The following is a 13,603-nucleotide window of genomic DNA, read 5'->3' as shown; positions in this document are numbered from 1 at the left end:
GGCTTCTAACCAATTGAGTGTTCTCTTAATATGCTAAGAGATGGAATCTTGGGGAGGAGCCTTGCACCTGGGAGGCTTCATTCCCAGCACTGTGTGGCCCTTTGAGCACTGTCCTTAGTGCTCCCTGCCCACCCCCCTCAAGCAGCACTAGCCTACCTCTTCCCCAGCACAAATAAGGTGAATGTGGCTCTTCAACTAAATAAAAGACAAATTAATAAGTGTACTGTGTACTTAGGCAGTTTGGAGTTCAGCTTTATTGTTTCCTGTTTCTCAACAGGGGTTGCTAAGGGTATTTCAGAAGGGTCACATTGAAAAGCATTTAAGTGAAGGGCCACATCATGAGGCATGGGACAGCCACTGAAGGGGGAAGACACAAGACAGAAACAGGATGGGCTAAGGCAGCCATGGTGGAAAAGAGGTTGATCCCAGGGGCTTCAGAATCCTGCAGGAAAGTTGACCAATTCGGGGCGGGAGGCATTGGAAGGCTTTGTAGAGGAGGACACCAGCAGGAGATAGAAAGAGTTTTACTAGCTAAGGGAGGAATAAATGCAGATAAAACCAGATTCAGCATGGGGAAGGGTAACAGGAAATGAGTTAACCTGGAGTCAGCAGCAATTGAAAACTCAGCACAGGGCTATGGAGATAGTTCAGAGGGCTGGAGCAGGATAAATCAGCTCTTGAAGCTTTATTCTGACTTTGCTTTTTAAAAGCAGAACACGGCCAGAGAGAGCATAGATGGCGGAACGTGGGCCTTGCATGCGCTGGTCCCAGAGTTGCATCCCTTCACAGATCCCACCACCATCACTCATCACCCAGCCCTGCTGGGTGTGGCCTTGATGGCCCAGAGTATTGCCAGGTGTGGCACCCTCGTAAAATAAAGGAAAGAAAATAGAAACAGTTTGGCCATGTGCAAAGCAAACGCCTTTCCTGCTGTGCTTTTGAATCTCCTTACTATTTCTGCTCTTCAACATTTTCCAAGGTCATTAGAGTAATTTTTGGTTTTGTTTACCATTCTTTCTCAAGCAAGATGAGATAATGTGTTTGCCTTTTCTTCAGAATATTTCTGGTGAAAGAAAACATACTTGTGTTTCTTTGTTACAGCTCTAGAGCGGTTGTCCCAAAGAGTGATACTGGCCCAGGGTGGTGCAGTTGTAGATTTGGGTGTGTATTGAAAGTGCTTTGTGGGGCCGGAGAGATAGCATGGAGGAAAGGCCTTTCATGCAGGGATCATAGGTCCGAATCCCCGTGTCCCATATATATGGTCCCCCGTGCCTGCCAGGAGCAATTTCTGAGCCTGGAGCCAGGAATAACCCCTGAGCACTGCCGGGTGTGACCCCAAAACCACCCACCCACACACACCCACACAAAAGCGCTTTGTGTGAAAATTGTTGGGAGAGGTTCCCTGACATCTTAGTGGTGTTTTGCAAGTTAAAACAAAAACAAACAACAACAAAGCACAAAACTAAACACATTTTGGTTGTGTTGAGGTGTTTGGTTTTTTTGTTTTGTTTTGTTTTGGTCATGCCCCTCTCTGCTCAGGGGCTACTCCTGGCTCTACACTCAGAAATCACTCCTGACAAATTCAGGGGACCATACGGGATGCTGGGATTTGAACTACCATCCTTCTGCATGCAAGGCAAACGCCCTACCTCCATGCTCTCTCTCTAGCCCCTGTGTTGAGTTTTTAGCTACACCCCTGTGTGCTGCTCCCTTAGTGGTCCTCAGAGCCCATATTGTGGCGGGAGGTAGGTGTCAGCGTCAGGTTCTCACACAACCTGGGCTTTTGTGTACCTCCTAGTATATCTTCTCCTCCCTTATTTCTGTCCAGAGCAGGAAAGTGTTGAGCCCCTGAAGTTGGTCCACAAATCTGGAATGTAGGCTGTAAGTGTGATTGGCTCTCACTGTTTGAACAGTCTTTTTTTTTTTTTTTTGGTTTTTGGGCCACACCCGGTAACGCTCAGGGGTTACTCCTGGCTATGTGCTCAGAAGTTGCTCCTGGCTTGGGGGACCATATGGGACACCGGGGGATCGAACCGCGGTCCGTCCAAGGCCAGCGCAGGCAAGGCAGGCACCTTACCTTTAGCGCCACCGCCCGGCCCCTGTTTGAACAGTCTTGTGTATGGTGAGATGACACTGTTTGGGTTATCCTTAATAGAAGGAGTGGTACTTAAAATGGTGTGCTAAAAATAGAAATAAAATATTTACTTAACAGTAGTAAATATCAGATGTTTTGCCCCATTTTCTTTTAGTAGCAGATGTGAGAAGTAGGGGTCTGTAACAGGCTCAAATTTGATAAAAGAAGGCAGTTAGGGGCAGGAGTATAAGGAAGAGAAAAGTGGAATGGTTGGTGTATGATTTATTTAGGAGACTGAAAAATTGCCGATTTTCCAAAGCCTAGAATCTATAGTATAGCAAGAGATTTAGCTTTTTATTTTTTTATTTTTTTTAGCTAATTCTTAAACATCTTTTCTTTGTTGCATACGACTAGTTTGCAAGTTTTCTTTTTTTTTGGGGGGGGGAAGTTTTGTGGAAATGGTTTTAAATTGAACAGTTGTAAAGATTGATTTAGTAAGCTACTGTATGTACTAAGATACAGTATTACCATAAATAGATTTATGAAGTAATTAAGGTATCTGGGGCCAGAATTTAAAGTGCTTGCTTTGCATGTGGCTGACCCAGGTTAGGTCACCAGCTCCACATGATTCCCCCCCCATCATTTTCGGTAATCAGCTCCATTGTAAACAGTGCAGGCTTGGACATGCTATCAGGTGACATTTCTTGGTTTCACAACGGTTTGGTGTATAGATTACCTAAGTATATAGCTATTTTAGAAAAAAATCTCAGCAATTGTGGCAAATTACCAATACTCAATGAATCTGACAATCAAAAGAAAATATTGCATTAAGAGTAGAAGAATTAGGGGCCAGCGAGGTGGCGCTAGAGGTAAGGCATTGCAAGCGCTAGCCACGGAAGGAGCACGGAGCACTGTTCGATCCACTGTTCGATCCCCCGGCGTCCCATATGGTCCCCCCAAGCCAGGGGCAATTTCTGAGTGCTTAGCCAGGAGTAACTCCTGAGCATCAAAAGGGTGTGGCCCGAAAAACCAAAAATAAAAAAAGAGTAGAAGAATTAGTAGGAAAGGCGTCTTTTTTTCTTCTTAAATATTTTATTTAAGCACTGCAATTTTTTTTAGACGCTGCAGTTTAGGGGGGCACAACCAATGGTTCTCTCTGCACTCAGAAATCATTTCTGGCAGGCTCAGGGGACCATATGAGATGCCCAGGATCAAACCCAGGTCCACTGGGTGGCAAAGCCCAGCCAGTGCGTTATTGCTTTGGCCCCAGGCACTGCAATTTCTTTTTTATTTTATTTATTTATTTATTTATTTATTTATTTATTTATTTATTTATTTATTTATTTTGGTTTTTCAGCCACACCCGTTTGATGCTCAGGGGTTACTCCTGGCTAAGCCCTCAGAAATCGCCCCTGGCTTAGGGGGACCATATGGGGCACCGGGGGATCGAACCGCAGTCCTGATCCTTGGCTAGCGCTTGCAAGGCAGACACCTTACCTCTAGCGCCACCTTGCCGGCCCCGCACTGCAATTTCTAATACTGTTAATAGTAATGTTTCAAGCATGCATTGTCATTGCCCCACATCTACCACCATCTCTGTTTTTGTTGTTGCTGTTACACAGAGGTGAATGAGCCTCTCTCTTGCAACCTAATATTTGAATTGTTCCACCCAGTCAGATGCACACATGGTTCTGTTTTTCTCTATTGGTAATTTTTTTCTTGATGATACTGTGATCAACAAAGGTGACTTCTGGTTTTACTCTATTCTCCATTTTTCTTTTTAGGATGGCCACACCCAGTGATGTTCAGGGATTACTCCTGGCTCTACACTTAGAAATTGCTCCTGTTGGAGCCAGAGTGGTAGCTTGCACGTGGCCGGCCGAGGCTGAATGGTGGTTCGATTCCTGGCATCCCATATGGTCCCCCAACCCAAGTGCATTTTCTGAGTGCAAAGCCAGGAGTAACCCCTGAGTGTCGTTGGGTGTGGCCCCAAAAACAAAAACAAAAAAAGAAATTGTTCCTGTTGGTGCTTAGGGATCATGTGGGACACCAGAGATCAAAACACGGATCAGCCACATGCAAAGCAAATGCCCTACACTTACTATTTATCATTCAAGCCCCAGCAGTCAATTTCCTTTTTTTTTTTTTTTTTTGTGGTTTTTGGTTTTTGTGTCATATCCTGCAGCGCTCGGGGGTCGTGATGCAGAAACAAACCAGAGTCTGTCCTGGGTTGGTCACATACAAGGCAAATACTCTACCGCTGCGCTATCTCTTCGGCTCACCAGTCAATTTCTTTCTTTTTTTTTTTTTTGGTTTTTGGGTCATACCTGGCAGCGCTTGTGCTACTCCTGGCTCTATGCTTAGAAATTGCTCCTGGCAGGCTCAGGGGACCATATGGGATGCCAGGATTCGAACCACCGTCCTTCTGCATGTAAGGCATGTAAGGCAAATGCCCTACCTCCATGCTATCTCTCTGGCCCCAACAGTCAATTTCTGATCATGTTTTTTCAGTAGCAAGTAGTACCTTCATGTCTTCATGTGTTCCTTAACTTAAAACTTTCTAGTTAGGGACTAGAGAGAAAGGGTATAGTAAGTAGGGAACTCAGTATCCATTCATTTTATTAGATGTTTTTTGGTGTCTGGGATCAAATCCAGGGCTCCTACATGGGAAGTATCGTGTTCCACCAGTGAAACATCCTAGATCCCTTAGATATCCTTAGAGCATTACAGTTGTATGCAGACTATATATGCAGTTATTAGATGTCAGTGGGCATATAAGTTATTTTCTATTTCTTGGCAATTAGAAACAATGCTGAGATGTGAGGAGGCAGATACATCTTTGATTTTATTTCACTTGAATATATGGCCGGAAGTGGGGTTTCTGAACCATAATGGTAGTTGATGTATATTTAATTTTTCAAGGGACTTTCGTTCTATATATTTTATAGTGGCTGCACCAATTTGCATTCTCACCTGCAGTGCTTAAAACTTGCTTTTTCTCCGTGCCCTTGTCAACACTTATTCCTGGTGATGAACTTTTTCTAGCACTGAGGTAGTGTTTGAGGAGTTTGATTTCAGTTTGCATTTCCTTGTGGCTAGTGATGTTGAGTACTTTTTCCTGTACCAGTTGGCCATTCGCATTCGCATCTTATTTTGGAGGTATCTATTCAGGTTCTTTGCCCATTTGTTTTTGGCTTGGAGTCACACTTGATTGTGCTCAGGGCTTGCTTACTCATGGCTCTGTTCAGTGATCATTCCTACAAGGGCTGGGGCGGGGGCTAAATACAGTGCTGAGCATGGAGCCACTCTACTATTTCTGTTCTCTCTCTTTGCACATTTTTTTTCTTTTTGGTTTTTTGGCCACACCTGTTGTGGCTCGGGATCAAACCGCTCTGGCCCCTCTTTGCACATTTTTAATACAGAATAGTAACTTCGTGGTTACTTAAATATATCAGTATCTTACATATTTAGGATACCAATTCTTTTTTTTTTTTGGTTTTTGGGCCACATCCAGTGACGCTCAGTGGTTACTCCTGGCTATGCGCTCAGAAATCGTCCCTGGCTTGGGGGGACCATATGGGACACCCGGGGATCGGACCGCGCTTGCAAGGCAGACACCTTACCTCTAGCGCCACCTTCCTGGCCCAGGATACCAATTCTATATAGATATAAGATATTGTCACATGTTTTTTTTTTACTGGTAATTTACTATGCAAAGATAGTTTGATTTTATAGTTGCTTTTGTTTTGTTGTCTTAGCTTCGCTGTCAAGGAGCTTGTCTTTTATATTTTCTCTTAGGAGTGTCATGCTTTCAAGATTTGACTTTCTACTCTTTTTTTTTTGTTTGTTTGTTTGTTTTTGGGCCACACCCGGCGGTGCTCAGGGGTTACTCCTGGCTGTCTGCTCAGAAATAGCTCCTGGCAGGCACGGGGGACCATATGGGACACCTGGATTTGAACCAACCACCTTTGGTCCTGGATCGGCTGCTTGCAAGGCAAACGCCGCTGTGCCATCTCTCCGGGCCCCCTCTTTATTTATTTTTTTTTCTTTCCAAATTTACTTATTTATGGGGGTGGGTGTTGGGCCACACTTGGAGGTGTTCTTTCAGTTCTGGCTCTGCACTCAGAAATTATTCCTGCCAGGCTCGGGGGACCATATGGAATTCCTGAGCTAGAAATCCAGTCAGCTAGAGGCAAGGCAAACGCCCTACCTTCTGAGCTATCACTCTAGCCCCTTGCTTTATACCAGGGGTCTCAAACTCAGTTTACCTGGGAACCGCAGGAGGCAAAGTCAGGATGATCCTTGAGTGCAAAGTCAGTGGTAAGCCTTGAACATTGGGGGTGTGTGACCCAAATAACTAAAACAAAACAAAACAAAAAAAGATTCCTCTAGGGCAGGGCCACAAAATGTTGTACAGAGGGCCGCAAACGGCCTTATACTCTTAAACCCATTTTGATGTGCTCACCTCAAGAACTCATACACTAAACTTGTAACTATACAGAGAATAGCATGGCCCCTGCACAAGGAAGTTAATGCAAATCCATGAATCATTCCTTATTTTTTAATTAATATTTTTTATTTAAACACCTTGGTTACCAACATGATTGTGGTTGGGTTTCAGTCATATAAGATGACACCCCCCCCATCACCAGTGTAACATTCGAATCACTCCTTTAAAAACAAAAAACAGTACCATTTTAGTGGTGTTAGGATAATGTACAGTTTGATTCTTTACATGTGGTGTCTAGTTTTCCCAGAATAATTGAATGAGTGGACTTGAGTTTTTTATTTTGACCTTTCACTTAATTGTGTTCCTGGCTCATTGTTCCATTGCTCTGGGCTTACTCCCAGAGATGCTCAGAGGACCTTGTGGCTCAGGTACTCCAGCCTGAGGCTCCTTCATGCCAAGCAGAAGCTCCTATGAGCCATCTCACTAGCCTCTATAGAAGAGACTTTCTTCTGTTTATGACTGAAACCCAACTACAAACATACTTGTAATCATGGTACTTAAATATTTATATTAAAAAATAAAGTTTAGGGGCCGGGCGGTGGCGCTGGAGGTAAGGTGCCTGCCTTGCCTGCGCTAGCCTAGGACGGACCGCGGTTCGATCCCCCGGCGTCCCATATGGTCCCCCAAGAAGCCAGGAGCAACTTCTGAGCGCATAGCCAGGAGTAACCCCTGAGCGTCACAGGGTGTGGCCCAAAAACCAAAAAAAAAAAAAAAAAAAAAAAAAAAAAAAAAAAAAAAAAAAAAAAAAATAAAGTTTAAATAAAGACTTTTTTTTTTACCATATGTTTGATAGTTTTGTTGTAAATTAACTGACCATCTCTTCACAAATTCATGTCTAGACTCTTCATTCTTTTTCACTGATGTTTGGTCTAATTTTGCCAGTAGCATTGGTTAATAATTAATTGTTAATCAGTATGGCTTAATTTAGGGTTCATATGTCCAGCTTCTTGCTTTGCATTTCTTCAAGGTTTCTTTGTCTGGTTTGGGGTCTTTTGTGGCTTCATACAAATGTTAGGATTTTTTTTTTTGTTCCTTTGAAAAAAGACCATTGAGGTTTTACTACAAGTCATGTGAATTTTTTGTGAATGTAGGGATTTCAGCAGTGAAAATTCTGGTTCAAGAATATTCTTTTTCATTTCTTGGTGACTTGTCTGTCACCAGTGTTTCCAAATTTTCAGCATACCCTTCCCCCATATTTATACTCTGGCCACTCTCCCCTTAGTTGCTAGTACATCCAGGAGTGTGTGTCACAGTGGTAGGCCTCAGTGTCTTAATGTTGGGAATTATCTTTCTGGTACTTAGTTTCTCTTGTGGGGGGAAAAAAGGTTTTTTTGTTTTTTTGGTGTTTCAAAGCAGTGCTCTAGAGGTCACAGGCACCCCCAGTAATACTCGTCCTGGCTGATTTCCAGGGCCAGACAGTTCAGTTCATGGGTTGCGAGATTGGGCATAGCTTGAGCTCAGTGGTGCTCAGGGGCCTTGCCGTGTGTACCTGGAACTCAGGGTTTCTTGTATGCCAGGTGCCCTCTGGCCATTTGAGCTATCTCTATAGACCTAAAATAATTGTCACAAGGATTTAAGTGTTAATTCTTGCATTATAATTTATGAAGTATGTCTGCACCTTTAGGAGCAGAGTGAGAATAAGCAATTTTGTGTCCTGTGTCTTACATTTGTTGAAGTTTCCTATGCCTTTTTTTTTTTTTTTTTTTTTTTTTTTACTTTTTTTTTCTTTGGTGTTTGGGCCACACCCAGCATGCTTGGGGTGGCCAAGATCTAACCATTGTCAGCTGCACCCTGGATTTAGGTGTAGCTACCTGAGACCCGCCCATTTCTGGGAGGGGTCTTGGGAACCAGATATTACGTGTAACCTTACCTTACCTGCAAGACCCCTCCCATTCCGGGGAGTGGTCTTGGAAGGTTATATAAAGCCTTTGACCCAGGAGATTAGGGCTCTCTTCCTTTTGGTCTTTGGCCAGCATGGAGCTCGAAGGGAAGATGGCGGGCCGGAGAGATAGCATGGAGGTAAGGCATTTGCCTTTCATGCAGAGGGATGGTGGTTCGAATCCCGGCATACCATGTGGTCCCCTGTGCCTGCCAGGGGCAATTTCTGAGCATAGAGCCGGGAGTAATCCCTGAGCACTGCCGGGTGTGACCCAAAAAAACAAAACGAAACAAAGGGAAGATGGCTGAAAGGAGTTAAGATGCAGGGCTAGCTAAGAATGGCTGAATGCTTATAAGGTGGATAGGGCATGAATAAAGCTGATACTTCCTGATGCCTGTTTCTGGATGAGTCTGATTCCCCCGTTCACCTAAACCTGGGACCTGCCAGCTGAATGGGGATTGCGGAGCCACGTGGCCTGGGATGGCAGAGAAAAATCCACCTCCATCCACCTATATCTACCACCATCGTTAATTATTTAATGCAACATCTGGCGACCGAACTCTGACCTGAAACCTGGACCCAAGAAAACAGCGAATATGGTGAGATTTCTGTTTGATTTTGGCTCTTTTCAGATGTAGTCAGCCCAAAGTGTTTGGCCACGTGAAGCCAAAAGATGGCCGCGACCCCTTCTAGGGGCAAAAATATCAGTAAAACAGGGGAGTTGAAAACTTGTATCACTCCCATCCAAGACTCAGGACTGAAACTTTGTTGCCGAAAATCCTTTTTCCTAAAACCTCGGCCTCCTCAAATACTGATGGAGGGCCTTAATTGGAAAAGGTTCAGAAAGAAAAAGCTTCTACAAGCGGACTGATTTTCTGAGAATAACCTTCGGCTTGAATTTGGATTTCAACTTTGAAATCTTTCAAACTTTCAAACTTTGAAAAAGTCTGGACTTTTAGAACTCTGAACATCCAAAAGCCCCCTGAAAAAAGGCTGTGGCCGAAAGAAACCTGCTTCCATCAACTGCAGCTGCAATCGACCAAGAAGTCCGGCCCTGTAGCAGAAAAGCGCCTAATCCCGCCCAAAGCGCGAGCCCAGGATCCGCCCTACAAGTCAGAAAGGTGAAACAGTGCTAGCAAACCGTCTGCGGGGCCTGGAACTGTGGAATTAAACCACGTGGTGAGAACAGCGTGGGACAAATTAATCATCTGGACATTTGGTTTTAGGTGAAGAAATTTCACAATTGGTGTTGGTAATGGGAAAAAATTAGGTAGTAGTGTAAAAAAAAAAAGTAATAACAGTTTAGCCCATTTAAAGATCTAATTTCTAACCGCCTGCATCTTTGTCTTGATTAAGTCATTTTCTTTATAATTTAAATGTTTTGTTGTTTTTCATAGTTAATATTTTCAATTGCAAAATGTTTTACTGTGTATTTTAATGTACTTAGCCTGTTTTTAAAATGTATGTTATGCATTTATGCTGTAGTACTTGTGTGTAGGGAAGGTTAATAGGAACAGAAAGTTCCCCCAATATAGTTTAAAAGTATAGGAACATGAAAGTTCCAGAATAGTGCTTGGTAGAAAAGCATTAAGAGAATTTTAAGTTACAGGTGTATAGTATATTTTGCAGAAATGTTACCTTTTTGAAAAGGGCTGGTATGTTAATTTTCACTTTATTACGTTGTTGCATGAAAATATTAACCCACCTTTGGCTAAAGGGGGAGATGTAACTCCACCCTGGATTTAGGTGTAGCTACCTGAGACCCTCCCATTCCGGGGAGTGGTCTTGGAAGGTTATATAAAGCCTTTGACCCAGGGGATTAGAGCTCTCGTCCTTTTGGTCTTTGGCCAGCATGGAGCTCAAAGGGAAGATGGCTGAAAGGAGTTAAGATGCTGGGCTAGCTAAGAATGGCTGTGCTTGAAAGGTTATGATAGAGGCCACACATGTGGTGGATAGGGATGAATAAAGGTGATGCTTCCTGATGCCTTTCTTTGGATGAGTGATTCCGCCGTTCACCTAAACCTGGGACCCGCCAGCTGAATGGGGGTTGCAGAGCCCCGTGGCCTGGAATGGCGGAGAGAAATCCATCCTTCACCATCCACCACCGTCGTTAATTATTTAATGCAACACCCTTCCCCCATATTTATACTCTGGCCACTCTCTCCTTAGTTGCTAGTACATCCAGGAGTATGTGTGTCACAGTGGTAGGCCTCAGTGTCTTAATGTTGGGAATTTGGGGGGAAAAAAAGTTTTTTTGTTTTTTGGTACTTCAAAGCAGTGCTCTAGAGGTCACAGGCACTTCCAGTAATACTCGTCCTGGCTGATTTCCAGGGCCAGACAGTTCAGTTCATGGGTTGCGAGATTGGGCATAGCTTGAGCTCAATGATGCTCAGGGGCCTTGCCGTGTGTACCTGGAACTCAGGGTTTCTTGTATGCCAGGTGCCCTCTGGCCATTTGAGCTATCTCTATAGACCTAAAATAATTGTCACAAGGATTTAAGTGTTAATTCTTGCATTATAATTTATGAAGTATGTCTGCACCTTTAGGAGCAGAGTGAGAATAAGCAATTTTGTGTCCTGTGTCTTACATTTGTTGAAGTTTCCTGTGCCCTTTTTTTTTTTTTTTTTACTTTTTTTTCTTTGGTGTTTGGGCCACATCCAGCAAGCTTGGGGTGGCCAAGATCTAACCATGGTCAGCTGCATATAAGATGCTGTTTATTGTCATTCCCCTACCTGCTTTACCATCGCTCTAGCCCTCTGCACCTTTGTTTTGGAAATCCCATTTCAGAGGAGTAGTTGTTTTTATTCCATCATGAATACTTCCACAAAAAGCCCAAAGATTTGAGGGCTAAAAGTTAGCTTGCTGCATGATTAGGTATATGCTGTTGTCCCAACAGGAACTTAGATCTGTACATGGGTCTCACAGAAGGATTTATGCCTTGATTATAACTTTATTTTGGTTTAGGGCCATACCAGGCCAGGCTCAGGTGTTACTCCTGACTCTGCATTCAGGAATTATTCCTGGTGGTGCTCGGGGGACTATATGGGACATAGACCCAAACCTGGGTGAACCATCTGCAAGTCAAGTACCTTACCCACTGTATTATCACTTGACCCTTGATCATAACTAAAATAGATCCGAGAGATAGAACAGTGGGTAGGATGTACCTTGCATGGACCTGACCCAGGTTTGATCCTCAGAATCTCATATGGTCCCCGTAAACCCACCATAAGCTCTGAGCAACACAAGTTATGGCCCCCAAAATGAACAAACAAAATTTTTAGACTTATTTTAAACCTCTTAATAAAAATACTTCTATTTTCCTAATTGCGATCATCATTCCTTGTGGTGAGCTTCATATTGTGAGTGCAATTCGGGAAATAACTATACTAACAACTATCATGACAATCTTAATGAGTAAGAGAAGTAGAATGCCTATCTCGAATACAGGCAGGGGTTGGGGGGGCATTGGTGGTTGGAATGTTGCACTGGTGAAGGGGGGTGTTCTGTTTATGACTGAAACCCAACTACAATCATGCTTGTAATCATGGTGCTTAAATAAAATTTTTATATTTTAAAAAAAAAATTTTTTTTCAGCGTTTCCTGAGGTTACAGGCGGGTGTTTGAGGAGTACATGCGGGTTATCAGCCAGCGGTACCCAGACATCCGCATTGAAGGAGAAAATTACCTCCCTCAACCAATATATAGGTAAGTAAATTTAAATAAACAGGATTTGATTTCATAGCCAGTTGACTGCATTTATTCAATTAATTCATTAACTTTGTGATTTTTAGTTGGTTGTCCAGATAATACTTTTTCTAACAAATTTGATTCTTTAAAAAAAAGTTTGTTTGTTTGTTTGTTTGTTTTGTTTTTAAGAAATAGTAATACTAGGGCCCGGAGAGATAGCACAGCGGCGTTTGCCTTGCAAGCAGCCGATCTAGGACCAAAGGTGGTTGGTTCGAATCCCGGTGTCCCATATGGTCCCCCGTGCCTGCCAGGAGCTATTTCTGAGCAGCCAGCCAGGAGTAACCCCTGAGCATCGCCAGGTGTGGTCCAAAAACCAAAAAAAAAAAGTAATACTTAAAAAGATAAATTTTCTTGTGTCGTTTTTATTATGGTAATTAATCAAGAAAATTTCATTTCATAGGAAGTTAATGGTTTAAAATCTTTACTATTGTAATATTTGTAAAGCTATATCATTTTACAAGTTTTTAATTTTTTTAAATATGTTGTGATTTTAAATGTTGATATCTAGAAGATATCTGTACATAAAATTGAAGAAATGACAATTAAAGTTAATGAAAAATTATGATTCACGGTACTTTTCTTTTTTTTTCTAGACACATAGCATCTTTCCTGTCAGTCTTCAAATTAGTATTAATAGGCTTAATAATCGTTGGCAAGGATCCTTTTGCTTTCTTTGGCATGCAAGCTCCTAGCATCTGGCAGTGGGGCCAAGAAAATAAGGTATGTATTTGGAGGAAGCTCTGGGTTTTTCGGTTGTTGAAAATATTCTTTTTTTCTGTCAAAAAATATTCTAATAGATTTTTTTCTTTAAATAAAGAAAAGATGGGCTCGGAGAGATAGCACAGAGGCGTTTGCCTTGCAAGCAGCCAATCCAGGACCAAAGGTGGTTCAAATCCCGATGTCCCATATGGTCCCCCGTGCCTGCCAGGAGCTATTTCTGAGCAGACAGCCAGGAGTAACCCCTGAGCAATGCCGAGTGTGGCCCAAAAACCAAAAAAAAAAAAAAAAAAAAAAAGATTTCTTGGAGCCAGAGAGATAGCACAGTGGAAGGTATTTGCCTTGCATGCAGAAGGATGGTGGTTCTAATCCCGGCATCCCATATGGTCCCCTGAGCCTGCCAGGAGCGATTTCTGAGTACAGAGCCAGCAATAACCCCTGAACGCAGCCGGATGTGACCCAAAAACAAAACAACAATAACAAAATGATTTCTTGGGGCCAGAGTGATGGCGCAAGTGGTAGGGCATCTGCCTTGTGTGCCCTAACCTAGGACAGACCATGGTTCTAATCCCCAGCATCCCATATGGTCCCCCCAAGCCAGAACCAGCTTTAACCAGGAGTTTCTCTGGAGTGTAACCAGGTGTGTACCCCTCCCCCCCAAAAAGGGAAAAGG

The 13,603-nt window shown here is 43.1% G+C and overlaps 1 protein-coding gene and 1 non-coding gene across 2 annotated transcripts in view; both read left to right on the top strand.

The window, feature by feature from the left end:
• The window catches only part of SELENOT (selenoprotein T), a 30,640-nt gene that overhangs the window by 6,813 nt on the left and 10,224 nt on the right, over positions 1-13,603 (top strand). The window contains exons 2-3 of the mRNA XM_049785369.1: positions 12,061-12,171; positions 12,807-12,933. Of these exons, the coding sequence (XP_049641326.1) occupies positions 12,061-12,171; positions 12,807-12,933 (238 nt within the window). The remainder of the gene's footprint in view (positions 1-12,060; positions 12,172-12,806; positions 12,934-13,603) is intronic.
• Positions 6,532-6,636, top strand: LOC126026890 (U6 spliceosomal RNA). The gene has a single exon (XR_007502087.1). It is a non-coding gene; the product is annotated as a U6 spliceosomal RNA (small nuclear RNA).

The sequence above is a fragment of the Suncus etruscus genome, chromosome 13 (genome assembly GCF_024139225.1).
Source record: "Suncus etruscus isolate mSunEtr1 chromosome 13, mSunEtr1.pri.cur, whole genome shotgun sequence".
Lineage (NCBI taxonomy): Eukaryota > Metazoa > Chordata > Mammalia > Eulipotyphla > Soricidae > Suncus > Suncus etruscus.
Note: the sequence above shows the minus strand (reverse complement) of the source record. Positions and strands in the feature narration are given on the sequence as shown.